Here is a 27,301-nt window from a genome sequence, read left to right as displayed (position 1 = left end):
ATATATTTATGTGTGGTATTAATTTTCTTTTTCATTTCGAGGTCGCAATGTTATACACGATAACAAGAAGAAAGATGCCTTGCCTAACTATTACTAATCATTTTTTTTGAACAAGCGTGTAAATTTTAGTAATATGTACGTGCGATTACATGATTATATGCAGAGTTGGCAGCAATTTGGATTAATAACCCGAGAAATTGGTTGGAAAATTTCAAATTCGGCAATATGACTTCTATACGGTTAGAAGATAAACCGCTAACAGTGAAGTCACGTAGGTGAATCTCAGATCTTATCTCATTATATGACCTGGAGCTGGGACAACAATTAACAAAATATTTTACTTGTATAATCTCTGTGCTCTCAAAGAGTTGAAGATTATGAATTATAATTCTTTTTCGTAATGACTCAGGAAATAAATATTACTCTTTAAATAGAAATTTCATAATTTCTCAAAATTTGGTGTGTATCCTGTTAATATATAATTGTACGTATAAGCTATTTTCAATAAATTTGAGTATATAATTCTCAAAAGGGTAAATAAACGGAATAAGTTTAATCTACAGATTGGCACACAAAATGATCCAAGATGTAGACTGGTTCAGGAAACTAGGAGGTTGGGTGGTCCCCGGCTGGTAGAACTGGAGCTATCTTGAAAAGATTACTAGAGTGCGATGGCAGACAATAGATTAATGAACCTGCTGGAAAGCAGAAGGCTACCTGACAGGGTGAGCCGTCACGTATAAGTCGACCAGAGCTGAGGGGCGGAGCTTCGCTGAACTGTTCAAATGTGTAAAAGAAGATAATAGAAGAAGATACTAGTGTGGCTTAAGTGCTATCAGTTAGGGAAGGGAACGGCGGTAAAGTACAAATACGTGTCAAGTCAAAGCAAGTGAGCTTATTAGAGCAATCAATCAGGCAAAAGTATTGTGGAGGTTGCAATCAAAAAGGTGGGCAGGCGAGCTCACCCAATATACTATCATATAAAGTATTTAGAACATGACGCTACATCTTTTGAGGTGGTCAAATCGGTGGCGGCATATGCTGGCTACATGGAGGCGAATATGAGAGTTACATCCTTGCGGCCGACTTACGGAGGGTCGCAGAATGCCACGACAATTGTGCCGGGATTTGTGGCGCGTAAGTTATCCGAGGTTACGATGATACAGATAGGCTGGATTAATTCCAGAGGGAGGGAACATTAAGGTGATTAAGGTGCGGAGAGAATGGCTAAAAAGCTATGAATTGCGGAGAGCCAGACCGGTCTAGATTATGTTTTAGATGTAATGTAAAGGGCCATAAGAGCAGTGGATATCTACAGCAGCCAGTTAATACAAAGAACAAAGAGAGACCATTTGTCGGAGGGGCTGGTGAGAGCTGCAGTGATGGAAAATCCGCCTGTTAATGCGAGTTTTTCCATTTAATGCAAACAGAAACAGCAGAAGTATGTATTCCAGCTGGGAAATAGCTGTCTGACGGGGTACTGAAGTTATATTACTGAGTGAGTGGGATCGGAGAAAAATAGCCGATGACAGATGGGTGATGTCGGCTGATTCTGGTGCGGTTGTATTAGTCTTCTATGGTACAGCAGCAGTAAATAATAAGAGCGCAGGGTCCGGCTACGTATGAGTGGAACTGGGGGTAGTGATTTTTAGTGTTTATCTGTCACCTAACATCGACTTTTCAATTTATACGAGAATGATTGATGATGTGGTAGAGGAAATTGCAGATGGAGGTCGAAAATCGTCGTGGTGGGTGGAGATTTCAACGTTAAGGCAATAAATTGGGGGTCAAACTTCGACGATCGAAGAGGTAGAGTTCTTGAGCACGCTATTTCTTCAATGGACCTTCAGTGCGTCAATCGAAGAGAGAAAATGACGTTTGAGAGTGGTCGAGTGTGGTGGGGGGGGGGGGTTTACCGTTCCGGTTTTGACATTTGTCAGCATGAGAGGCTTGCAAAGGTTGATGGGATGGGAGGTATTGGGAGAGAAGACCCTCAGTGACCACCGACTAATCAGTTTTGAAATTGCCAACATTATCCAGAAAGAACGGGCAGGCACCGGAGAGTGAGATTTAATCCAGGCAGAATCACACAATTCAGAGCAGCTATTGATGCTGAATTTGGCTATAACGAAGACAGACTTGAATCAGCTAACAGACACAGTATTCAGAGTTGGTGTGGAAACGGCTGTAATTAAGGAAGTAACTGCAGGGTGTGTAGGAATATATTGGTGGTCCTCCGACGTTGTCAAACTGAGAAGAAGGTGGGTAGGCTCTGCTTCAAGAGAATGGAGAGGTGGGTCGAGAACATCAAAGAAGAGGTCAGAAGATTATGACTTGTGCGACGGAACTATGGAGGAGCATTTGCTGCTTCCAAAAACACGCAAGTGACAGCAACTGTGTGATGCTGTGGATGTTGATCCATCGGGTGACGCCTATCTTATTGTCACAAAAAGATTGGGAAGAAGTCTGCCTCTCCTGTCTGATGTTGAGCTGATGGAAAGCCTTGACAAACTATTTCCGAAAGGAAGGAGTTTCAAAGGGAGAACATTGTGGTGGAATCAATACTACCTTTCTCGCTGGATTACCTGAGTGAGGCGGCTAAGCAGATTGAAGTCGGCATGAGTCTGGAGCCGGATGAAATCTGCCCGGAGGTCGTAAAAATTGTGGCCGAGATGGTGCCTGGGGTAGTATGCGAGCAATGAATATGATATTGGAGATGGAATGGATACCCGATCGGTGGAGGGGTGCGAGGTTTGTGATGCTGAGGAAGAATGCTTTTTCTACGAGAGCACGAATATCGTTTAGACCACTTTGTTTATTAAATTGCTTCGCAAAGTTATTTGAAAGACTTGTTCTCCGGAGATTAAACTATGGTGTAGGGATGACAGGGGGACTTCATGAAGACCATTTCGGTTTTCGGCCTGGGTGCTTGGCAATTGATGTTTTCGGGCGCATGATGAATATTGTTCGATTAGCTACGCAGCGAACGTGGAGGACGAGAGAGAGAAGAGCGGTCACGATAATAGATATACGCAATGCGTTTAATGTGCTGTCATGGGAAGTTATATTTCGTGAACTAAAAGCAAGACGAATCCAGGGATACCTGCGAAGGGTATTGCATGAATATTTTTTAAGGACAGGTATGTGGTGGACAGGTCAGATGGTGGTGAAATGAAGTTTCCGGTGGGGAGAGGTGTCCCCCAGAATTCGGTGCTGGGTCCGGCCCTGTGAAGCATTGCTTTCGACGATGTCTTAAGACAGCAATACCCGGCAAGCATCACCCCAGTGGCGTTGGCCGATGATTTAGTGCTTGTGATTGAGAGCAAAACAGAAGAGGAACTGATGGCAGCGGGTGAAGAAGCGGCTGACAAGGTTAGAAGGTGGCTAATAGCTAATGATCTACGGCTCGCTGAAGACAAGGAGAAAGTAGTTGTTACGGCTGGGAGACGCAGTCTAACTGCAGAGTATTTTAGAGTGGGAAATACAATGATCCACCTCTCAGCTGTGAAGTTGAGAGGTGAGCTCAGCTGTGAAGTATTTAGGTGTGCGGCTGAACAACCACCAATCTTTTACTATACATGTGGAGAAGGGGGTGAGAAAGGGCAAAAATGTGCTGCAGGTTTTCAGCAAAATTATGAGGAATAAGATCGGTCCACAGACAAGGAAGAGGAAACTGTTGGCCAGTGAGCTCTTCGGTAGAGTTCCTGTTTGGCTGGGAGCGTTGTCGAGGGCCAAGAACGTGAGGGGTTTAGTTATGCAACAACGAAGGCTAAATATACGTATCATCGCGGGCTACCGTACATAAGAGCCGAGGCGGCATCGGTTATAGCTGTGGTGCTGTCGATAAACTTACAAGCAAAAATGAGAACTCCAGTAGTGGCCGGACGGGAAAGAAAGAAAGCAACTGACGGTCTATTTATGGCTTAGCGTGACAGATGGCGAGATTCAAACAAAGGAATTAGGACCTAAGGGCTCAAAAGCGATGTCAGGAACTGGGTGAAGCGAAAGCATGGTAACACAAGCTATGAACTCATCTAATTCCTCTCTGGACATTGATATTTCCAGGAATATCTGTACAGGATGGGCAGAAGCAATACAAGTCGCTGTCGACTGAGGAAGCTTGTCGCTTGAGGAATAGGGTACGGAGGGGGCAACAATATAATCGAGGTGATGCTCAACAATAGCGACAAATGGGAATGTGTCGACTATGATAGCGGAGAGGGCCGATGAAGAGAGGACAACAGACTAGAGAAATGTGGAACGATACATGGAGTTCGATGATGGGTGATCAGAGGGAGCCAACTTCTCGGGGTGGGTGGCCGAGGCTTGTCGATACATTCTAAACAGCAACAATAATCAAAGAAAAATCAACGCATAAGCATTGATAATGTCCATATAGTAATGAACTAAAAATGATAATGTACAGTACTATGACCTAAACTAATTAATTTAAAAAGAAAAAATAGTAGTATAGGGATAAATAACATTAGAAACGTAACTGGTCATAAACATAAATACGTTGATGATTACAACTTTAAGAAGAGGGACTTCATCCTGAGTACCATTATTAGATTCCTAGGTCCAGTAAATGTACTCGCTTTAATCGCCTTACATTTTCCTAATTGTCTAAGAGATTAACAGCTAAATTGTTAACGTGGTCGTTAAGTCTTATTAATATTATGCTAGCTGCAAATCGATTGACTTCTCTCGATGTATGTATGTAGTATATATGTGTACTATAAAGCAACTTATCCTGACTGACTGATTCATCAATACCCAGCAAACACTGCTAAAGCTAAATTTATGAAAATTGTTATACATATTCTTATTACGGCGTAAGTGCACACTAAGAATCTAAAGGGTAAAAGTAACAACGAAATTTAGTATTTTGAATTTCTCGGTAACAGATGAAGATATGAACTTGATATTTGGTTTGTGTAATCTTCATATAAAAATCTAATAAATATTTCTAGATTTGTTTTTTGAAATTCAGCCGATTTCCAAGTATACTTAACTAAATATTTACTACATTGGGTAAATACTCTTCAGATAAATCTCTTAAAATCATTTTCGGGTTTTTTTTAATTTCGATTTGTAAGAGATCCGACGGCGTACGGCGCGGCGGTTCAACTAACACAGCCACTGTTAATGCATGTACGACTCGACTGGCTGCATCTGCCACCGGTAACTTGAGTAAAAAAAGCATAAAAGTAATTAAAAAATTAAAAAAAGGGAAACAAACTACGATCCCCTCTAAGTTGTGTTTGTCGGGCAACGCTAAGAACCGGGAAAAATACATTTTTACCCGTACGAGTACAGGTTAACCAGCTACAACTAATATTTTGAAGAAGGAGGCTGACTGTTTTGAAACCCAAATTCTTAGATCACTCAAAGTTTTCGGTTTTGTACTAACCAAACTGTTGCTCTGAAGAAATTACAATACACTGATATATTTTATAAATTGAACAGGCTTCATTTGTTATTTATTATTATTATTTTTAGAAGAATTCTTTTAATGAACACAGTAGACTCACAGGGGCAGAGCCCATCTAGCTAGAAGGGAATGGTTAGCGAAGCAAGCCATGTCGGCTAAGTAGTCCTAATCGCGACGGGAAAAGCAAGTAACAATATTGAGCAGGCAAAGCCCCAACCGGGATGCAACGGAGTGAAAGGGGGTAAATTGTTTTATCTTTACACTTTATATTTTTGCGCATTTCTTGCCAACGAACCAAGATATCAATTTTATTTTATGAGAGAATATTCTTCCCATAAATATCCAAATATAAATATTTGTTTTTTTCTAAATTCGACCACTAATAGGGCTAACAACACCAAAAAAGCTATACGCTGAGCAACACACCGTCGGATGTGCGTCATCAGCAGCAGTTAAGGGACGGGTACGCACTACCAACTGCAACAGTACACCAGTGAAATAACGCAGCAACAACAAATACTACTGCTCCTCTCCTCAGCACTTGAGGGTGAAATACTGCGAGCGAAGCCGCGATGGGAGAGCATTATATATATATATATACGTTAAAAATGTAATTAATATAAAAGAAATTTAAAACTGAAAAAGTGACTTCGGATTTAAATAATACTATATTTACCGGACCAAAAAAACCTTCGGTTTTAAGTACTTAGTACTTAAAATTTTATAACAATCGGTTCGTAAAAACAAATGACGAAAGTAAAAGAATTATTTTATCTCTTTCATCTTGCCCTCTTTACTTTCTATCTTGTATACGAAAGAACTAAAAAAAATTCAAAGCCACGTAAAAATCTGGGAAAAGATAGGTTGGAATTCACTGATAAAATTGTAAGTTTGGCTGAAGCCACAAGCAGTAAGCTAAAATAATGACTGTGATAAATTTACTACTGAAAGAGATATTCGAGTTGAAGGACCATATAATAATGAAAATTTAAATATTAAAACTGATTAAAACATGATTACCTGAATTAATGTTGTGTTCTTATTGAGGTAATTAGATTTACACACAATACACAAAAAAAAAAATATGTCTAATTTAGACTGGCAAAAGCCAGGAAAATTTTATGAATAAAAGAAATTTGGAAGTATTTATTTAGGAAAAAATTCATACTTAAAAACATTTGTACGGAACGCAACAATTACCATTGAAAGGCAAGCGTAATATGGAGAATTATATAAACAACTCATATAGGCGTCTAATATTTATCTTTTAATAAAATTTTAGAAAATTAGAAAGCCTGAGAGAATACAAAAATTGATATGTTTTAAGGGGAATTAAAAATAAACCTATAAACCTTCGTAAGAAGGACTAGGTTAATGATTTTTGTTATCTGTAATAAAAAATATATAATTATAGGAGTTACATTCTATAAAAATAAAAAAAAGAACCTAAGATTAAAATAATAAGAAATAGATTACTTAGGACGTAGGATGTATGATATACTTTGGCTCTAACAGATTGGTACATAATACAAATGAACAAGAAAATATTTTAATCAGTAAATCATGTGAAAATAAAGAATATATTATTCAATTTTAATCGAGTTTTTTTTAGTATTTATTTTTTTAATAATTCTACTTAGAAAAGATAAAGTTTAAAAGTATTTTTTTTAATATGTAATCTCTAGGTTACGTTACTTTAAAACTTAATTTATTTTTCTATCTTTATTTTACAATTCTTTTCTTTGTTCTTTTCTATTTTATTACTAGTGCTTTAGATTTATAAGATTAAAGTTTTGTTTCTTTTAAAATGTACAGACATGACAAACACTGAATCCAGGATATAAAAGTGTATTTAAATTTTCTCTTCATCATAATTTCTTCAAATCAAATTTGTAATATAAATATAAACCAATGGAAAATAATAGTATATTTTTTAGAACATTTTTTTCAAAACTTCTTAATATATTAAAGTAAAAATTTTATTACATTAGATATCAAAATACATCGTGTTTAAATTGAAGTTTACCTATTAATTTAGTGAGAAAAAAGCTTTCTTAATGAAACAGAATTTAAATAATTAGTATCTGTGTAATCTTTAAAATCCAGACTAAGATTAAAAATGAATGTTTTTACTTATTAATAGTTGTTAAAAAAATATTAATAATGGATGAATTTTTTACTGTGAAAAAATAAGTCAAAGTAGGAAATATTCGATCTCTATTAAACCTAAGATTATCAATAAAAATAAAATAATTAACCCAGAAAATGATTTTAGTTTATATATGACTCTGAGTTTGCTTAATTACACGTATGTTTACATGACACTTAATAATTAGAATGACAATAATAGTAGACATCTTGAGTGCCATTTAGCAGTGTTGTGTGATGTGATAATATTTTGACGAACATAAGCGTTTAGCTGCGTTTAAAATTTTTATTCAGCTACGTGTACAAAATTACAGTGTAATATTTTAGCTAAAATCACTGTCCTATTATTACTACACATTTGCTGCCAAATTTATATATATATATATTAAAAATACAAAAATAAAAATGGCATATATATAACTTAGTGAAAAATGTACAGTGATCACATTTCATTTTTACGTGAGTTTACATAAAGCGACAATTTTTATACAGTATAACATGACTTATTTTGTACTCACCTTAAAGCGATTATTAAACCCACCACGCCCTAGCAAGTAAACAAAAGATTGAATACACGTTCACACCAACATATGAAGGCAAAAATTGAATTAACTCTCCGCAAACCCTATTTTCAAAAAAAAAAAACAAAAAAAAACAGGAATTTATAATAAAAAAGAAAGTAACATTAAGTAGTATTAAAAAGAAGAAAAGGACCCAAACGATATTAAATAAATAAATACGGAAAATAAGAACATTCCTCTTTAAAATGATAATTTAAAAAAAATATAAATATAAAAATATAAAATATAAATAAACATCGAATAATTTTTAAACGACGCACTGACATATATAAACACATAACAAATAATAACTGACAATAATCTATTTTTAATGTGCTTAAATCTTCACCAAAAACTGTGTGTAAAAATAAATAACATGAAAAAATTTTTGCGCAAATCAACTTTTGATTAAAATCTTAGGAAACACCTTAATGACAATCTTAGGAAAGAATAGCCTCTGACACATTGAAAAAAAATTCTTTTATTATTTTTTTTATATCAGGGAAATAGGAATACAACAAACAATTCACTACTTTAAGTCGCAACTATTATTACAAATCATGATTAAAGTAAAAATAAATCACTGGTTTTTTTTCGCTAAAATGAACTTTTGATAACTTTCTAGAGAAATTTTACCAGAATTACGTTAGCATTTAAATTGAATTAATGCGAGCATTTGTTTTTTAGGTTAATTTTAAATCTACTCTAAAAGAAGGTTTTTATGTAAAAAACGTAATACAGATAAAACGTAGTTTCTTCTATCTTAAATAGCCATACTCGAAAAACTTGGTTTCTAGTGTACAACTTGAATAGTGATGAAATTATTATGAATTATATGAAATTATCAGTTATCAACATATAAAACATATAAAAAAGACGCTAATGTATACTGTATGTATAAAAAAATTCGTTTTTTTTTTGTTGAAAAAGAAATTCTAAATTATTACATATAGACATCAAACTAGCATAATTTATTTACTTACATATGAATTTTAAGAATAAAAATTAATCAATAATATAAGGAATTTCATTACATTCAAATAATTTATTGTTTTAAATTCACGAAAAAATATTGGTTTGTCATTCCATTTCCTGTTGGTAGGATTTCATAAGAGTAATAATTCATTTTCTTGCTTTACTTTAAATGTTTTGATCATAATTAAAATGTTCGTAGAAATTGTTCTTTTTTAACAAGGTGAAATAGAAAAAAATTTTTTCTGTTTAGGACACGCAAAGAAATACCATAGCAAAAAAGAAACAAATTCTTACTAACTTACATTATATGATATCAGATTATATTTAATAACTTATTAAACCACAAGCGTGTTTTTTGTCATTCTACTTATTTAACTGCCTGATACGATGGATTACGATCAAAACTTTGCAACAGAGAATTATATTTATTCATTTCATTAAAAAATTTTGAATTGTATAAACAGCCAATGAACAGTCGTGTGCACTCTCGCTTAAGGAGAAATCTTCATCATACAAGTTACAAATGAAATGTATAGTGCAAAGCGAGTACCTGTTTTCACTATGTGTTTGATCATACAACATATAATGATTATATATTGTACATCTATAATATTTTAAGTCCACAAAAGCTAAACTTTTTTTTATGTAAATACTTATCTCCTATTTATGTCTATACTTCCTGCTGCACAGAAAAGTGAGAACGCAGGGAATAATTCGTTTATTTGGAACTAAACGGATTCGCTATTTACTTATAATTATAATTAGAAAAAGTAGGTTTGTATAAACATACATACACGCGCGCGCGCGCACGCAGCCACACACACACAAACACGGATAAGAGAAAATTTAATATATTAACTATGGTTACTGTATATTTTTAATTTTGATTGTTTCTTTAAATAAATAAGCAGTATATTTTTCATTTTTATCGGTTTTATAATGTATCGGAAGATGAATAAAAATTCTGACGAGAAAAATAATAAATTATTAAACAGATAAAAAATTATTTGGTCTGCTTCAACGACCTCTTTAATGAAAACTGTTTTCACCCACAAAAAATGAGACTTCCGATACTAACGTACAAAAGTACAACAGTTTTATAAAAAAAAGAAAAAAAGATTAGTTGAATAGGATAATTCATTAATTTACTTTTATCAGAACTCATTATTCAAGTTGCTTTATCCAATAAAGTCGGTATACATTCTAATGAGTTCCCTCTGAAAGTAAAAAAAAACTTTACGTATATTAGTTTCATCTGTGTAACTCACCTAACATCTACATCAGTTTCACTTAACGAATTTCGGAGTTCGTTCGGAAAAAAACAAAAAAATCGTCTGCTGGTTTTGTTTATGTTACCCTCGGGAGAAACTGAGGTATTGAGCTTCAATTTATAATGGTTTTACCAACAAAAGTATATAGCTAGATTTCCAGTAAAAAGGATAAAAAAATCTGGCAGATTCAAGTTTACAAAACTTATGTTATTTAAATTAAAAAAAATATTTTGAAATTTCATAAGGTTCTGCAAAAGAACGGCATTCATACATTTTGAAATAAATTAAAATTTAATCCGTGTTATTTTTCCAGAGAAAATTTAATCATGACCGTTATGAGTATAAGGTTAAACCAATTAAATAACTATTAACATGTAAAACAACAAAAAAGATGATAAATGAATAAAAAATAATACAATTCTGTAATCTATTCTAGCTAATTTCGAGGAGTATGAAAACACATTTTTTGGAGAACACGGAAATAAACTGATAGACATACTGTAGTTCTCATTTATAACTAATTTAAAATAATCACGGAGTTCCTTAGAACTTCGTCGGAAAGAGGCGACGAAGTCAACGAACTACGTTTACAGTTCTAAACATGACCTAACCTAACAGTGAAATGAAAATGGGGGAAAAAATAAGCGTGAAGAAAACATTATATTTCAGTTCAATTAGATTAGTAATAAAGAATAGTTTCAAAAAATACCTCGAGTTTTGCTAAACAATGATTTTTTTTTCCATTTCATGAACCACGGGATTCGAATATGTCATTTTATTCATTTTTTTAATGTGCCTTTACGAATCGCGCCGCTATATACCAGTACCTGATACCTAGTACTATTAGGTAGCATTCAAAAACTTGATAACGTACTTAAAATAATAAAATTTAAAAGAAAATATACTGCAGCTTGTTTTAATAGTAATTGCTGTTATGTAAATGAAAGTGCTGAAGATGAAAAAATTTTTTAATTTTCATCACTTCTTTAAAAAAAAATAAAGTATTAGTTTTATTTATTTAGTTTATAAATTAAGTTTTATTAATTAATTATTTAGTTTACAAGAGATTATAATAATTCTATTAAAAAAGAGTATATAAAACAGAAATAAATTCGATTGGTAAAATCGAATTTAACGATAAATAACGACGGTTACAAAGTATACAATGTAATAAGTGTAATATTACATCACATATTTTTGTTTCATAAATGTCATTATATAAGTTTTATTAAAAAAGCAAAAATACGGTATGAAGTGAATATGACTCAATAAAACCAATTGACCGTGAAATTCAATTTGTTTGTTCTAAGGCAATTTATTTTAATAATAAATACATAATTATCAGTAATTCATAAAAAAAAAATAAAAGATAATCTAACAAACTTAATGATAACAAAAATACTACAATGAAATTGTAAACCGTACGGTGAGAGTCTCACAGATATCATTTCTTCCGCTCAAAAAGAGACTACTACATTTCTATTATCAAAATATGTTATTAATTTAGAATTTTCTTTAAAGATGTTAAATATATGTAATAGATATTTGATATACAATAATAGATAATAAATAATGTTTAAGTGTTCCACATAATAAGCAAAAAAAAAAATAAAAAATTGTTAAAAACTCTTGCCGGCTCGATTTCATTTATATGTAATACATATCATATTTACAGAAATAATACAATTCTTATGATTACTCGTTGTTTAATAAATGAATCGTGCCGGTTAGAGTTTTATAACAAATTTTTATTTCTTTTCCTTATTATATAGAAGGCTTAAACTTTGTTAATTATGTATTATTGTATGTTTATTGTCTATTACACATAGTTACCATGTATTTTTTTTTTAAAGACAATTCTAAATTAGTAACAGATTTTGATAATAGAAATGTAGTGTCGTAACTTTTTTGATATCAGTATCGTTTTGTTAAAAACATTTTTATTTATATTACAGAAATTTTTGTTTTTTGAGTAGAAGAAATGATATCTGCAAGACTCTTACCGTACGGTTTACAATTTCTTTGTAATTTTTTTGGATAATAATTATTATTAAATATTTCAGGAAATATATTGGAAAAAAATAGTTGTAAACAAAATAGCTAAGTAAAAAATGAAATAAAAATTTTAATAAATGAAATGTATTAAATTTTACAGTTTATTTTGAATTGCAATCAATTTATCCACTTTTTGTCAAGTAATTATTTTATTATTTGAAACGATTAATTTATTTTTTATTTAATAAACAAGTACTATATTTATCACCACCACCTTTGATACAAGAACGGCTAAATTACAGAAGTAAAGAATATTTATATTCCTCAAATTCAAGACAGCAAAATACATGATATTTTGACTATGTAAATAACTATCATAAAAAATTCTTATTTTTAATTATTTTATGCAAAAAAAACAACAACCATATTAGTTAGTCTAAATATTTGCAAAAAAACGTTGAAACTGTTTCTTGAAAATTGCTCAATCATAAATTTCACTTAAAATACAAAAATCTTTGTTGTTTTTCCTACACACGTTTTACCTAAAACAATTTAATTACTAAAACACTCAAATATTTTATGAAAGCAAACATTTAATTAGTTTTATTAAAATTACCATAAATATTTAACAAAATTGAAGGAACCTTTTACCAAATTAAACTATCATAGATTTTCCTTCAAATATTATTTGTTTAGTACGAAAATAATTTTAATAATATAAGCATTCTTTTTAAATTAAAGGAAATAGGATCCCATGTAACTTGTATTCATCTTTATGTAGGTAAGGTTGACGTATAAATGTAGCGAAATGTTAGTGTTTTCTTTTTTCAGTCATTACACGATTGCCCAAAAAGAGTGTAATGTATTTAGGGTGTATGTATGTACGTTTGTTCCACCATAGCAACTCAACAGCTGAACCGATTCCGCGCGTTGGATTCCTTATGTTACTAGGAGTGATATAGGTTATATAAATACATACATATACTTATGTTTAAATAAATTAAAAAAAAAAAACTGTACTATAAACAAATACTGTAATATACAAAATTGTCACCCGCATGTTGTTTAATTATCCTATATTAAAGAGCAATGTTTGTTAGTAATGTTTTTTTTTGCAGTCGTGTTTTTTAATTTCTAATATTTATTTTTTGAGTCAGTCATCTTTGTTCAGTTTGTATCACGTGGTTTAGTAGATTCAAGTAAACCAAAAAAATATTTTCAGGAATAGTCTAAGTGTATGTACAATGTATTTCTTTAGTTATTATTTTTTCTCGAGAACAGAAAACTTTGAATTTCTGTAAACAACATGAAGATGACACCACGTATACGATATTAACAAAAAATTATCTACGTTAAGCCGAGAATTTCCTATAATAGAAAAGTTAGTTTTGGTTTGAAAAGTATAGCACAACTCCTCATCTTGCTGTTTGTAGAATTCGTCACATATGTCTTTACAAAAAAAGAAGAAAAATACTAAGATAACTAAAAGGAAACGAAGTTAAAATCAACCAGTATTCCTTTTACAAGCTCAAGCAATTCCGTAAAAAACTATATATAAATAAGCAATATATACATAATAAAATAATATATTTCCGAAATAATTTTTATTTTTAAATGTTATTCTTAAATTTTCTGTTCTCCAATGCGAATGCTTTTTATTTGTGGAGTATTTATAAATCTATCGTGCATTCGTTCAGTTAATATAGGAATTTATATATGAATTGATATCTATGACGTACAATGTACGATTAACTCAATTATTAATTGTCTATTACACGTCATATTTGTTTATTTTATAAAATGTTGAGAAACTTATGCTCATTCACATTAAAACCTAAATAATATATCAATTAAAACCATTACTTCTACTTTTTGTACAATATAATCTACAAATTGTATAGTACAGAATTTAGGCATGTGCAATAGATTTAAAAATCTAATTTAATATAGGTGGTAAATTTATTTACTTCCAAATTAGATAAAAAAATTTTTATCTAAAAATTTAAGAACAATTTTGGGTTTATATATATATATATATATATATATATATATATATATATATATATATATATATATATATATAAATTATTTTAGGCTGTTTCTTCTTCATTTACCAGTTAAGAATTGCAAAAATTTGCAAAATCATAACTTTAGGGCATGTGAGTGGGAATGTAATATAAAAACTCCTTTGTTTTTTAAAATTAAATTTGAGATATATTACGAAATTCGTCCAACAATAATTAAAAGTCAACATAATATCATGGAGTTACCATAAACAAATATTTATCAAGGAATAAACATGTTGATATCTTAGATAAATAAGAGTACCTAAGGGTATACGAAATTAGCAAGTTTTCCGTAATAATAAATTAAATGCAGCATTTATTCCTCTTCTTATATTATATTACAGTTTACGCAGATTTATTCTATTTAGTGAATTATGTTGATGTAAAATATTTAAGTATATTTTTAACTCACAATAGTGAAATTTAATTTCAATGCTAAATATGAAAATAAAAATTATACCAACTTAGCTTTATATCACAGCTTATTGACAATAAATAGATTTACTATAGGGTATTTATTATATAGTTGTTGTGTTTATTTATATTAACCTTTGACGTTTTAAAGCCATTTGCAGATAAAATAATGCAAATATAAATTATCCTATTATGAGTATATGTAATGAAAGTCATACTCATAAAATAAGAAATCAACCTGATACAAGGATTAGATAGATTAAAATATTTCAACGTTAAAAAAATTGTAAAACGTTTTAAAATTTCATTAATTTAATTAATTTTTAACAGATATTGTGTCTTGTTGATCTGTCTCAAGCAAACCGTTTCGAGGAATACGTAGCTGGACTGAAACACGGTAACTGATCTATGATCAAGTTATATCCAGTAGTTATACCCAACTTATAGTTAAGTCTATACCCAGAACGAGCGGATTTTGGTCAGTGTCTGTTCCCCTTATGTTAGGGGTGGCTAATTTTTGGTTATCGGAGATCCACCCGTGGGGCTTATCCACCCATTAATATTGAGGTGAATAATGTTGATTATGTAACCTTGGAATAATTTTCTAAACGGCGTCAAGGACGGGGACGTCGTCCAGTAAGAGGGCATGACCAACCCGATAACGCAGTTAGACTTTCTACTTCGAACCCTGGAAGACCTGAAACTCAAGCCTCGACATCGAGCACACATACATTTGCCAACGCGCATACAGATAGTAGTGCCGTCCGATTGACAGGAAGATACCGAATAAAATGGGTAAAAGAAATTAATATGAAAGTAATAGTCTTTTTATCGTGTTCATAAGAGAAAACATATCTGAGATACACTCTCCTTGGAAGTGAAAGCTGTTAGGAGGATGGGAAAAAGAAGTAAAAATTGATGTCCTAACGGTAAACCTAGACGATAAATAAAAGGTAAATTACAAATCATGAAACTGTATTTATGCTTTTTTGTTTGTAATTTTAAGATTTTCTAATGTATTTATTTTAGAAGATGTTTTAAATAATCGCTAACTGAATTTTATTAGAGGGGGAGACTTTTTGTCCTCTTGTTTTTCTATATCTTTGTTTTGAAAAAGGACTAATGAACATAACAGTCGATGCCCGAAATCAAGAAGAAGATAAAATAATATAAATAATTCTTTATACGGAAAGTAAAGGATTCATTGCTGGTCTCCGTGGAAATAGTAGTAGGATTTCCGCCTTTCACCCGGAGGTCCTGGGTTCAAATCACGCTCAGGCATTATATTTTTCATACGCTACGAATTTCCATTCGCCTAAATGACCATAGCAGTCGATGTCAGGACATATCATTAAATAAACAAATAATAATATTATATATATTTTTATTTTTTTATTTATAAAATATATATTTTTATAAATATAAAAAAAACGTGAATTATATTAAACATTTTTATTGTTTTATAAAGTATTTTAGTTGAAAAGTAATTTTTAAATTATGTTATTAAATTGAAGTTATTTATTTAAATTTTATTAACATAAAAAATTAATTATTTTCTTTTGGAAGCGAGCACTGTTAATGATCTGTTTATCACTTTTGATAATTTTTTTAGAGAATACTAGGTCATTAAGTTAGGCGTTTAGAACATCTTGCTAATCTAATTTGTAGAATTTCTTCTAACGATAAGGAATGTTATGTTGTTACACCAGTGTAGATAAGCACCTCTATAATCTACATGAATCATTTTGTACGAGACCCAAACGAGCTGGTAACGAGTTCCAAGCAAAACCTCGCAGTAGGAAAAATCAATATTTTTCCTACTGCGAGGTTAATTAAAACTACTAAAAAATAATAAGTTTTTTCGACTTTGTTATATTGATAATAGAAGGTATTTTTAAATGTACTAGAATATCTGCTAAAATAAAAGTTTTTTTAGAAGATAAATGACATTTAATTGAAACTAATATTTAAGTCACACTTAAATTTTCTATTAACAAAATACAGGAACAGGAACAGGTTAAATATGGCATAAATCCTGACAGATAAATATAAGGTTTCTACTTCCATCCATATTTCATAACGTTGAGTTAAAATGCTAAGATAAATTATTAGAAATGTTAAGAATCCTTTAATTGATTAAGATAACATTTATTATGGTGCACTTTTACAATACTTTAATTTTATGTTATGTGTTAATTTTAACACTTATTATAAATCAAAAGAGTTATACATTCTCTTCCCTGGATGTTAAAATAATAAAATATCAACGTAAAGTTTGCTGGAAATTATTAATTTTTTACTTTCTATTCGTTCAAGATTGGTTTAAATTAAGAGCTAAATACATTGTAATATATATATTTTTACAATGTAAAATATATATATTTAACATATATATATATTTTATGCAGGGCCAACGCATTGAGCCAAATGAATAAAAGGACCAAATACATTGAATTTGACTATTTTATTTGAAACAATCTTTTACATACCTATATAATAACCAATAACTCAATTAACACACTGAAGGACAGTTTTCATGCACACTTCAGAAATATTTTATCTAAGAAAACCTTTTAGCATTGACTCGTAAAATTTCTATTCTTATTAATTTAATCTCACTTTCAAAAATTATAACAACACATTACGGATTCTTCAAGAGTTTTAATTCCTAAACGTTTCATCAAATAAACGAAATCTTAATCATTAAAAGGTACAAATTAATTGAAGATTTTGATTAAATAAAGTATTATCGTAACAGGTAAAGTTTTTTTGAATACCGGTGTTCTTTGGTGTTAGGGTTTCAATTAACCACAAACATCTAAGAAATGGTCGACCTGAAACTGTACCAGACTAAACTTCATTTACGTTCATACATATCATTCCCACTCATCCTCTGAAGTAGTACCTTAAGGTAGTTCCGAAGGTGTTTCTGAAGGAGAAATATAAAAAGAAAGGTAAACTCTCTGGAAAGCGTTAATAAATTTGCTCAATATATGATTACAACTATAATCGATAAAACTTATTGATAGATATCGGGGGTACCAGCGTCCATGAAATCTTTTTTCTGTGGCCAACTGCTGAATCTTCTATAAAATGAAATTCATTTCTAATTTTTAATGATTTACGAGTAGAGATCATAAAGTAACTAAATTTATTTTTTCATAACCTCAATTAAATATATATGCGTACAGAACTTTACGTCAATAAAATAAGTAGAATAATTTGTATACATAGAATGTTTTATATTTAATCTGATTACATGAAATTCAATATTAAAAGAATATTTATACTTGTGTTATAGCTTGGTCAATTAGTCTGTATGTTAACAATCTGTTTCATATTAAAGTAAAAAAAAAAAATTCCCTTTCAACACGCAGGAAGGCGGAGGTAGACTTCACGTGTGCTAAGTAGGGAGATAAAAAAGATTTCCACCTTAAAGTTAAGAAAAATTTCAAATTTACTCAATACGAAAATGCCTGGATGTGAAAAAAAGTTTCACATATTTAAGATAAGACAAATCCAATTTTCTTACAATTCCAGCAATATTTTGGTCATCCCTGTCGTAAGGGTTGGTCATATCAAAGATTGTTTCAAACAAAAGTTTTATGTAATGTTTAGAGAACTAACGTCCACTTTAAACCGATTCGATGCTGCCTATTAAGGGAGGTTTGATATTTTGTCTTCAAAACCCCATTTTTTCCACCCCTTGGGCCAATGGTTAGTGATATCAAAATAATTTATTTAGATAGGTTTTAGGCCCTTGTCCAAAGAAAATTAAAAATCTTTAAGATATTTTACTTAATAAGATGATTATAGCAATTTTTTTTTTTTTTGAGAAAGCCCCCATTCCACTCCCATGGTTTGATTTTACCCATTAATGAACTCGACCGAGATTTTAGATCGTTATATTTTATTTATCAATTTCAAAGTGATTGGCGTAAAATTACGGCAGTTTTCATGTCCACAAGCAAGTGGAAAATATATATAAATGTGTATATATAATATAATAATTTTTTTTTTTCTACTCGTGCTTGAGCAAATGACCAAAAACCTTTGGGCATTATTTAAGTAAGTGGCATTTGTTGATTATGTCCATAACAAGATATTTAAAGATTTTCTATCTTAAAAAATAAATTAAATGCCCTAAAATTTGTAATTATTTTAATTAAATTAATTATTACATTCTTATATGTTAACAATTACAGAAAATTTTGATTTTAAATCTAACAATGTTTAGAAAAATTTAATAAATTTCAAAACTTTGTTGAATAAAAACATTAAAAGATAAAGTGAAAATTGCTTTAGCGTCCAACAGAGTAGAGTGACTTTTTTCTAATGGTTTTTTTTTTTTTAAATTGGCCTGAACTATTATGCTTTTGTCATAGTGGATCCTATCTAACAATGCAATAAAAATTGTTGAATAAGGAAACAGTTTGTTCTGAAATATTATTTTAAATATATTTCTTAATCTTGGCTACATTTACCTGGAGGCTGTAACTAAAAACGTGAAAAACTACTATGTCTACATTAATAGAATAAATTTAGTTAATTTTTTTTAATTTCTAGTAATTTAGAATTTTTGATAATATCTTTTTCATCTTTTGTAATCAATTTCTTGTAGCGTAGTAATTTATGATTCTTAAAATAAAATTCTTAATTTATGTTAACATTAAATAGGCTATATTAAATTATTTAGTTGTCTAACCTAATACATTTTTTGAAAGATTAATTGTCATCGAAATTTTTTAGTAATTGAAAATACGCCGAATCTTTTCGCGTGTTAAAAGAAGGAAGAATTCATAATCATCAGAAATAAAATTATCTTTAATAATCTGTAAATTGAAGAGTTTTCCGTTTTTTTCAATTTACTCTAACAAACAATATTATATCAATTCAGGAACTGCACAAATTGTTTTAAATGTAACTGGATTAACTGCAATAAAATATCTTAAGTAATGGAAAATTTATTAATAAACTGTAGTTTGTGATTGATTAATTATTATAAAAATATAACTAAAACATTTTCCACAATTGTAGTTACGAATTAGAAGTAGCAGCATCATAAAATTTCAGATTCAATGATAAAAAAATATATAAAAAATAAACCATATTCTCTCGTAAATTTGTTTAATACATTGTTTGATGCTTTTCTCCAGATACATATTTTAACACTTTTACACAAACATTTTCCAATAAATTCTATTTTTAAAACTTCAAAACGTTTATTTATTCTCTTTTTCATTTCTGAGTACTTAAATATTCACGCAGCTATCTCTTACAGAATAAAGAAATCAGTGAATTAGCATTTTAATCAGTAAATTACCGATTGAGATGCTCTGTCAGGGTCACATCAATAACTGTAAACATTTTGATATTAAATCTAACAATATTTACAAAAATTTAATAAATATCTAAAAGCAACTTTACTGAATAAAAATATTAAATGATAAAATGAGAAAAAAAAATAGCTTGCAACAGAGGAGAGGTGACTTTTTCTACTGTTTTTTTATGAAACTGGGATAAGATATTACGCTTTAGTCATTGTGAATCTTATCTAAGCACGCAATGAAGTTTATCTCATAAGGATATAGTTTTTCTGGAAAATAATGTTAAATATATTCCTTAATATTGGCTACATTTATAACTGGAGGCTGAAAGTATAAACGTGAAAGAAGTTTAAACTCTCTTTGTAGGTGGCAAGAAAAATCTCATAAAATTAATATTTTTGGAATATAACTATAAAAAGTAATTCCTAACTAAGTACTTTAAATATATATGAGTAATATATTTAATAATTATAAATTGATACTTTTTTTAATTGAATTATAAATTTATCTAATATATATTTAATATATTTATTTTATATATATATATATATATATACTTGTACATTAAATTTTCTACTGTTTTTCACTCACTAGTTTAAAAAAAAATCTTGTGTTTTATACGGTCATTTTATACATTATGAAATTTTAGTCAGGAAATCTGTGTTGAAATTTATCTCTTTCACGATAAAATTAAGAATACTACTTTAAAGCTTATTGTCTGGTGTTATCAAAATATCAGAAAGAGAATGTCAAATTGCTTTTTTTTTTACTAATATTTAACTTCAAAGCCCACAATATAAAAATATTAGAATACTAAAGTTTAACGCCAAAATTGACAACGTAAGAGGTATTTGAAAGAGATCTTTTTGTAATGGTTATTATGAGAATTTATACGTAGCAATTAATTATTAGTACCTTACTCCTCATAAAGTATTCTGTTTCGTTTTATGCATACTACAATTTTAAATAATTAGAAAACGTTTTGAAGCCGTATCTGTACTCAACTACAAGATCAGGTTTAACTTATTATTCCATACTTAAGGAAAGTTATTGTAATCAAACTAAGAATCTGTTGGTAAATTATTTAAAATATTTCCCGTTGTAATAAGTGATTATTTTATAATTTATTCAGTTTATTTTTTAATTAACATTTATGTAGTAATATAAGCTGGGGTATTTATCCATCGCTCATTCAGAAGAATAAAACTACGCGTTTTTCAGTTAATATCCAGTTATAATGTATAATAATCTTCGGTTGAGTAATTGTAGATCCGTATTAAATGTGGTTTATTACTTTCAGATTAAAACAAATTGTTTGTTGTGAATCTTATAACCGAATAAATATTAAACATTAACATTAAATTGAATCGATTGACGATAAAAATTTCAGTGAGGTAAATTTAAATTTTAACTCTCAGGCTCATGTACATATAATTGAATGTTATGACACTCTTAGTAAACCTTAGTAACAAACTGTGAATTGTAAAATATTTAGTTCGTACATTTTATAACTTATATTATAGCAATTTTGTAATTTAAACGTATGTGAAAAAAAATTTTGCCCTTAAATTTTACGGTAAAATATAAGACGTTATTATTATTATCTGTCAGGAGTTAAAACGTAATGCATATAAAACTAAACTGTAGTATACGAGCATTTGAGAACCCATTGCTTCTTAACTATGGTATCATAGAGAATTAACCAATTATCGATTTAAGATTGGTTCATAAAGGTATTTCAGAACGCCCCTTTATGTATTTTAAAATCTTTTTATTAAACATCAAATCAACGGGAAATTTGTAGATGAAATGATTTAAATTATTATTAATAACCGAAATTCCAAATACAGTTAAAAATTAAATAAGTAGTTTGTAAAGCTACAAATGAATGTTTTTCTCGACATTGAATATTTAAATCTATAATTTCATTTATAGTCGAATCGGAGGTAATATTTTTTTGTACCTAATCCCTACATATGGAAATATTTCCTATTTTATATTACGTGTGTGTGTATAATATTTAACTCGTTGACTACCATAAAGAAAATGTAATTAATATTACTAAAAGGGAAAATTGACTAACACAATTATTTCTTTCAGATCAATTGAATACAGAAAATTGTTTTGTTATAAAATGGCATATTTTCTTTGACTATGATGAACACATATCATCATTCATTACTTAAACGTAATTTATTCATTAGTATAAAACGTTTTTATATTAAATGCTCAGAAGCCCTGAATGAAGTATATTATATTTTTGTTGTGAAAAAAAAATAGAGGAAATAATAAAAATTTAATCTATCATATTATTTATTGTTCAATATATTTTTTTAAAAATATGCCAAATTTATCCTAATTTGCCATTCTTGAAATGTAATTACTTTATATTAAAAAAAAAAAAAAAAAAACTATTAATTACAATATAAGAGGTTAAAATATATCAGTGACACGTATCGCTTATCCATTTTTTACCGTAATGTTAGGTTAATCCCAACGTAAAGCGGCAACATAATTACTACTAGTAATAAAAAAATATAAGGGTTCAATAACATGGGTTATATTTTCAGAGAGCTTTAAATGTGGGGTTTAAAATTTTTTAAATAATTTTCATTAAGGAAGAGTTTTGTTCCGATTTAAATATTTTCCACACTAAATAATATGTACTTTGAAGTAAAACATATCAAACCACTATAAATTGTAACAACAGCTTAATTTGAAGGAAATAACATAAAAATCCAACTGAATTAATTACACACACAAATATTTATGTATATTATGAGTATTCTATACGAAATTTTTAGTATAAAATTATAGTTTATTATTATTCTTATGATCTAATCATAACGGTTGAAGGCGATAGATATGCCGACAAGCTTTTTTTAGAACAGATTCCGTAATATCCATAAAGGAAATTGTAAATTGGTTCCAGTTACTTTTATCATTGAAACAAATTAATTATAACATGTCGGAGTGCAAGGCCATCAAAATACATGTAATATCCAGCCTGAAAAATAGTACATTTAATCTGTTTAACACGGGGACCAACTGGATGGATATATAGATATTATGATTACCTTCTGAAAAAGTTATTTTAATTTGTTATTCTTGTACCTACGATTTACGTGCGTCACAGAAGTAAGAAGATTATAACAGAAAAAGCAAGGAAACAAATTCATACAACCCGTTTCTAAACGAACCCGTTATAAACAATTCATTGTACATCTCTGGACAGATAATATTATATCATGATATTAAGAATACTACATCATATGTCATAATTATTATTATATTACATGTGATACTTCATTATATTATAAAAAACCATTATAAGAAATTAACCAATCACACACTTCACGGGCCTGCGTATTGTAACAATTATATACATAAATTAAAAATTTAAATAAATAAAAATCTAGCCTATAATGAAGTAGTAATATTGGTTCTTAATTATCTATGGAATAAAGTAAATGTACTGTATAAATTTTGAAAAAAAAGGTCAGTCAATAATTATTTTAGTTTTTGTACGTATTTTTCGTTTTAAAGCAGAAAAGACCCAACTTAATTTCTATATCTACCATCAAGTAAAATAGTTGAATATCTTATTAAATATGAATCTTATTAAATTCTCGTATTGTCATTATTTCGACTAACTTACTAGGCAGTCAACGTGTTCAAAATAACTATGCTAACAGCAAAAAAAAAAAAAAAATTAAAACAATTTTTTGTACTCACCTGATCACCAGTCAATCTGCAATGTAATTCTATATCAGGAACCGATCTTGCGGTTGATTCCTCGTGTAACGGAGGACCGGATGATTCATCACTACAACCCATAACTCCGGCTGATGTACTTAATGCCGGAGCCTGGCTAGGTGATACTAAAAGTGTTGTCGTACACTCTTGTCTCATCAAGACCGGTTTAACGGTCGGTGATGGACCTGTTTTACCCAGAAGGCTGCTGGTTTCATCTCCGGAGTTGTAACCGGAGTTAGCAGATATCTCCTGACCACCTCCGCTCATAGTAGTTGTTTCTGGTCCCGTTACCTCATCGATCTGAAAAAAAATTATAAGAATTAATTAACCACAAGACTATTGTAATTTTTTTTTTTAAAATAATAATCCATTATCAAGTTGAAATATTTTACAGGTTATCTTCTTTCTTTTCTGTTTAGCCTCGGAATCACCGTAAGTTATTATTTCAGAGGATGAATGAGGATGTTATATATATATATATATATATATATATATGAATGTAAATGAAATGTAAATGAAATGTAGCCATGTACAGTCTCAGGTCGTTCAATCCTGAGATGAGTGGTTAATTGAAACCCAACCATTAAAGAACACTGGTATTCACGATCTAGTATTCAAATCCCAGTAACTGCATTTACTAGGACTTGAACCTTATAACTCTAGACTACGAAATCAGCTGATTTGCCATGACGAGTTCATCACTAGACCAACCGGGCGGATCTACTGGTCACCTTTTATGAAAAAAAAAATATATATATATATATATATATATATATCTTTCATAACCACTTTAAAAAAAGTAAATTCTTGGTAATTTTAAACATAATTTATACAAAATTGGTAAATTGAACACTAATTGGGTTAATTGTTTTATTTATTTTTAGATCTACTTACAAATTTATCAAATTTTTAAATTTATGTTTCAATGAATTAGTCTAAATATACTGGATAGAAACAAAAAAATCCTGTGTAGAATAATATATATATATATATATATATATATATATTTTTTTTTTTTCATTAACCAAATAAACTTTTACGCTACGCAGGGTTAACATTTATGTTTATCAAAACAACTTGAGCCGTATTGTCTTAGAAATAATCAATATTTATGTTTAGTTTGATTTTATCTCTAATTAACTACACATAAAAACAAACTATATCTCCACAAAAACATTTCTGTCAATCATTTATATTACAGATAAAAATAGATCAATAGGATACTGACAAAACTTGGCGATTGTAAAAAAATAGAGTTCTGGGAATTTTTTTCAATTTTTCAAGTCAGATTTCATACGAATCCATTACATTTACCTCTTAATTTGGTTCCCAGGAATTACAGTCTGGCTTAATTTTACCAAAAACGCAGAAATTAGGACAAAAGCCAGCCGACACTCGCTATTGAACCTACGGTTTATGAACTTTCTTCTTTATTTTCACCAGTAGAACGTGTCCTAAAAGTTTGTTACATTCTTTGTGAATCACAATATATAATTTAGAAATAAACTTAAAAGAATTTTTAAAAATCAAAGAAATCGTTTTGATGCAGAAATGAAGAAAAACATACGCTAACTAAAAAGGGAAGTGTAATCAGGATCATCATCGGCCAACGCTGTCTTCCACTATTTCTTTGCGAAGTCTATTTCTTGTTTTCCTTTCTTTAGCTTATAATTTCCAGTCTTCAGCTATCAATTACCTTTACAGCATATATTTTTTGTTGTAAACATAGTAGAGGAGACAATTTAAAAGAAATGAAGCCAAAATATATTACTATCAGAAAGTAGGCGGTTGGAAAACCATTATTAGGAAGAAAATAAAGAAATAACAGCTGGGAGAAAACACCTACACAAAGAAGGAGAATAACCAAATGAAGTTTTAAAGGAAGGAAAAACTTGATGTTTTTCAGAAAATAGGAGGAAATACATGAAGGAAAGTCTAATACACACAACCTGCGAATGAATCATGATCCTGAGATAACCTTTGAGAAAAACAAAGAAAGGTAAGGGATTAATGTTAAAGGATATGGATGTAGGGCATGAGTTTTCAGCTAGAATAGAATAACAGTAGAACAGAGATTGAAGAAACTATCTAACTAGCAAAAATCAAAATGTTAAGATCCGCTGAAAACGTTTTTGCTTTGGTAGAAAAAATTAATTAGAGGAATTTCGGAATGCAATGAATTTTTTGCTAGGGGTGAAATGCAATTTGAGAATTAAGAATAAAGGTGTATGTATGGTGAAAAAGGAGAATAAATACCAATTAAACTTCAGAAATTTTTATGCTTGTAAAATTATAATACATGCAGAAAGTAAGGTAGAGATAAAATAAACAGACCGGCATTAGTTAGGAGAGTATTCGTGTAGAAAAAACGTTTACTAGCGTCAAATTTCGATCTAAGATTTATAAATGTATTCTGAAAAATATTTGTATACCGGTTGTGTTTTATTTTAATAATGCATTGATAAAATGCGCATGATAAAAAAGAGAGGGTTTTGAAAAGTCTTGTTACAGGATGGTATCGAAAATTTGGTGGGAAGATTACAAATTAGAGAAATCTTACGGCAAATAGGTTAGATCTCCATCAATGAGAGCACTTAAATATTAAATATGGGCTTATTATCAATATATCCATTCTCTAAGAAAAGAAATAAACCTTACGTTTCATAAAAATATTTTGATATATTATGAGAAAATGTGATAAAAACTAACAGATCCACTGTTAAAAAAATCTAAAAGAAACATTGTATGCTAATTTCTAAAACGATTAACAAATAATCAATGAAGAATAATTTCTAGGAAGTATCATACTCTACATATAAATACAGTATACTACTCGTACAACTTTCACTAATTATTTAAATTTCAAACTAAAATTTTTTATTAAGCGAATCCATTTAGAACTTTTTATTTGATTCTATTAAATAATAAATACAACACTCAATCATTATGGTCTAAAAATCTAAAAAAATAAAGAATCACTAGTTGTGACATTGTTAAAAGTACAATTTTAATGATCAAATGGATAATTTTATACCGGACACACTAATAAAGTGAGGAATGAAATTTTTCATCTTGTCTTTTTTCCTAAGCTAAATACTCTGTTGTATATCACCATGCCAAGCATATTACAACATCGTACGCAACATTCATTCCAAATCACTTCATTTTTTCACAGATTAATATAAATGTCTTCTTAGAACAGTTCTCTCACTAATAATAAGTTACCTTGAAAATAATATACACTGCTTTACACGAGTAAGTATAAGAGAAGTAAAGTAAAGAATAAAAAAAAAATAATGCGTGTTTTTTTTCATAATTCAATGGATTCAGTTTGGAAATAAGTTCAACAACTTGA

General features: G+C 29.5%; 1 protein-coding gene across 1 annotated transcript in view; it reads right to left on the bottom strand.

Annotated features, from left to right (window-relative positions):
- The window catches only part of SK (small conductance calcium-activated potassium channel), a 1,178,465-nt gene extending 1,154,252 nt beyond the window's left edge, over positions 1-24,213 (bottom strand). The window contains exons 1-2 of the mRNA XM_075354908.1: positions 23,922-24,213; positions 1,621-1,632 (exon numbers count right to left, since the gene is read on the bottom strand). Coding sequence (XP_075211023.1) covers positions 1,621-1,632; positions 23,922-24,213 — 304 coding nt within the window. The remainder of the gene's footprint in view (positions 1-1,620; positions 1,633-23,921) is intronic.
- Positions 24,214-27,301: the final 3,088 nt, after the last annotated feature.

The sequence above is a fragment of the Lycorma delicatula genome, chromosome 1 (genome assembly GCF_047948215.1).
Source record: "Lycorma delicatula isolate Av1 chromosome 1, ASM4794821v1, whole genome shotgun sequence".
Classification (NCBI taxonomy): Eukaryota; Metazoa; Arthropoda; class Insecta; order Hemiptera; family Fulgoridae; genus Lycorma; species Lycorma delicatula.
This window is presented reverse-complemented; position numbering and strand designations above follow the sequence as displayed.